Source organism: Cucurbita pepo, unplaced genomic scaffold, assembly GCF_002806865.2.
Source record: "Cucurbita pepo subsp. pepo cultivar mu-cu-16 unplaced genomic scaffold, ASM280686v2 Cp4.1_scaffold000336, whole genome shotgun sequence".
Lineage (NCBI taxonomy): Eukaryota > Viridiplantae > Streptophyta > Magnoliopsida > Cucurbitales > Cucurbitaceae > Cucurbita > Cucurbita pepo.
The window spans coordinates 24,950-28,393 of record NW_019646577.1 but is presented as its reverse complement, the minus strand read 5'-3'; the positions used below and the strand labels follow the sequence as shown (position 1 = coordinate 28,393).

Below are 3,444 nucleotides of genomic sequence, written 5' to 3'. Positions count from 1 at the left end.
TAAAATCTAATCCAAATAATCAAATCCAATCCAAATCAAATCTAATCCTAGCAATCTCTCCCTTAAACTGAACACAAATAGTAATTAGTTTATATCTACGACCTCATAATAGACTTCCACCAGGTAACTTCAACAATTCCCATGTGCTCCAGATTCATGGCTTGCCTCCATTTCTCACTCTTCAGTGCGTCTTTAAATCAATGTGTCTTCAAAGTTTACAGGTTCAGTAGTGGTAAACATGGCCGAGTGAGCTTCATCATCTTCTTTACAAAAAACCTTATCCTATTGCATAGTCTCCCATCCAGACTGCTTCAACATCATCTTCACAAAAATCTTCTCCTATTGCATAGTCTCTCATCTAGACTAGTGGTCTCTTATTCCTCGCCTTATTCGAGCTAGGAGAGCTTGCTTCAGCCAAAGAGCCAGAGGAAATATTTTCTTCTGCAGTATTTTCATCTGCCACTTCTATATCATTATTTTCATCGGTCGCTTCTATATCATTATTTTCATCGTTCGCTTCTATATCATTATTTTCATCGGTCGCTTCTATATCATTATTTTCATCGGCTGCTTCTATATCATTATTTTCATCGGCCACTTCTATATCATAGAGTCTGTAAGCTTTTGACTCTTCACTGGCTCCCATCAAAACATAACTCAAACTCTTATCATCTGGCTTAGTTCTCCGAGCTGCCTCCTCTTTTTGTCTCTGAATCAACTTGAGCTCACAATATTGTTCTTCTTCCTTCCGTTGCAGCTCCAGAACTAATTGTCGCTGAGCTTTTTCTACCCTTCTTCTATTCTCTTCCAGCATTTTATCTATCTCTTCTCTCTCTTTTCGAGCTTGTTCTTCTTTTTGTCTTGTAGCAGTAAGAGCGACTTCTTTCTCTTTCTCAAGCTGCACATCAACATCATCAAACAACTTCTTGGGACCTTCCTCTATTCGCCCCTGTATTTCTAATTTAGTCTCTTCAGAGTTTAACATTTCTTCAACATTCTTCTGAATTAGTTCTTCCATCCTCCTAGCTGCATCTTCTTCTAACTTCTTCAACTCTGCTTCACTCCTTTTCTTCTCTTCTTCCTCTTTCTTAAACTTCTTTCTGCGTTGGCGGCTGAGGAAACTTGAACGGCTGCTTCTCCTGGGACGGGTAGTGGAATGATAGGGGGAAGGACTTGGGTATCTTATGCTTCTCCGACTATGGCGATAGGAATTGGAGCGGTGAGTGTACGACATAGATCTTGAACCATTTCTCCCCATAAGTTTCAATTGAGTTTGAACGGCTGCTACAGGCTGAGATATAGCATGCAATACGAACATTCGATTCAAAGACATCTTTGTCTCCATGATTAAGCCTCTCTCAGGATGAAAACCTTGCATGTTCCATTTTGAAACAAAATGCTAAGTCCATTTGCTTGCAATTTCCCAATACTCAACAGATTGTTCTTCAGCTTTGGCACATAGAACACTTCTGTGAATATCAGTATGATTCCATTCACTTGGAGCCGTACATTACCCTTTCCCATTACAACCATGCTTGAGTTGTTGCCCAGCTTCACTGAATCTCTGAAACTTCCATCAAAATCAGAAAAATATTCCTTCTTCCCACACATATGATTGCTACATCCCGAATCAAGGAACCACATATCTTCTCTATTGGCCTTATTTATATTCACGTAAGTCATCGACGACATCTCTTCTTGAGTCTCTGCATAGTTTGTCTCATTCCACTGTGGCCTTGTTTAAGGTTTGTCTGCCTCGTCCCCTTCCTCTACCTCTAAAGCTTCCACGACCTTGACTCCTTCCTTCAGCAGACTGCACAACTGGACTCTCCATCGACATACTTTTATTATGACACACGTAGAAGACTGCTGCTTCTAGTTTTAACTAGTTTAGGGCATGACTCTGATACCAAATGTTAGGAACAGAAAAAGAAAACTAGAAAGATCAGAAGAATTAGGAGAAATCTCACTGTCTATTGAAGAATAAAATTGGTTATTATATAGCCGTTACATAATCAAATCCGATAGGACTAAATCTGGTATGACTAAATCTAATTCAAATGACTAAATCAAATCTAATACAAATAATCAAATCCAATCCAAATCAAATATAATCCTAACACTCACTTGTACCAGTGACGATCAAGTATGAGTGTTCCAACTCCATTGTTTCTTGTATACAATGTTTGTTCTTGTGAGAATTTCATGAAATTTAGACTCTTTAAGCTCTTGTCCACACATATGATCCATGCCTTCGGTGCTTGCCGTAAAATGTAGAGGGTCTTTGACAACTTGTACGCTTTGTGCTCTTCGATTTTGAGGACGAAGCCTTCAGAATGGGCAACGTACACTTCTTCTTAGAGGTCACCATTTAGGAACATTGATTTGCGCCTAAGTGATGGACCTCTCATCGGTGTTGAGTTGCGAGGGCAAGAATCAGGCTTACATTGTCGAGTCTATCCATAGGTGCGAAAACCTCCTTAAAATCAACTTCTTACCGCTGAAAGTATCTCATTGCCACGAGTCTTTCTTTATGCTTGATGATATTTTCTTCACAATTCTTTTTCATCTTAAACACCCACTTGAAACTGATAGGCTTGTGTATGAATGGTAAGTTAGTGAGTGTCCATGTCTTGTTCTTCTCAATGACTTCAAGCTCCTTTTGCATGGCCTCTTGCCACGTTGTCTCAGTTGCTGCCTCATGGTATGTTGTCAAATCCTTGGTTGCGAGCAATACTAACTCGTTGAGATCCAATTTTAATTCAAGTGTACCTACATAAATGTCAGCCAGAGAACAAAACTTCTTTGATCCACCCTCTCTTGTGGATCCTCCTGTGCTTTCACCAAAGCTCTCTTGTTCTAGAAAATTCATCACGTCTTTCCGTGTTGCTCGTGATGAGATGTGGAGATTTGCTGATGTCACTATCAGTGCATTTTCTAGGTCTATCACGTCTGACTCGTCTTCCAGAATAATGAACTGTGTAACAATCTGTGTGTTATTGCTGACGCTGCACTAATCTCGCTTCTTCTCTTCTTCAAATATGACATCTCTACTTATATGAATTTTCTCATGTTGTAGATCATACAATCTATGTCCATGGTCCCATCTTCTATGACAAAATGCATCATCTTTTGGCTTTTGTCATCAAGATTTTTTATATATGTCTTTGTTGTCTTAACATGTGCTTTACAACCCAAGACTCATGGATGCTCGAAGTGAGGCATCTTACCGAACCATGCTTCATAGGGGGTGCGAGTGTCCAGCACTTATGCTGGTAAACAGTTTAGAAGATATACTACTTGTCCTATTACCTTGCTCCAAAAAATCAGTTGGACTTGAGTGCTTTGAGCAAGTTTCTTGCAATGTTCAATATGGTACGGTTTGTTCGTTCAACCACACCATTTTGTTGTAGAGTGTACGGTGAGGACTCAAACTCTTAACTT

At 39.6% G+C, this 3,444-nt stretch overlaps 1 protein-coding gene across 1 annotated transcript; it reads right to left on the bottom strand.

Annotated features, from left to right (window-relative positions):
- Positions 1 to 358: 358 nt before the first annotated feature.
- LOC111785031 (uncharacterized protein At1g10890-like) lies at positions 359 to 1,258 on the bottom strand. Its single transcript, XM_023665512.1, has one exon. The coding sequence runs from the start codon at positions 1,256 to 1,258 to the stop codon at positions 359 to 361; it is 900 nt and encodes a 299-aa protein (XP_023521280.1).
- Positions 1,259 to 3,444: the final 2,186 nt, after the last annotated feature.

What these genes read in the sequence shown, in the direction of transcription:
- LOC111785031 (XM_023665512.1), bottom strand. Translation starts at nt 1,258, where the DNA reads ATGGGGAGAAATGGTTCAAGATCTATGTCGTACACTCACCGCTCCAAT.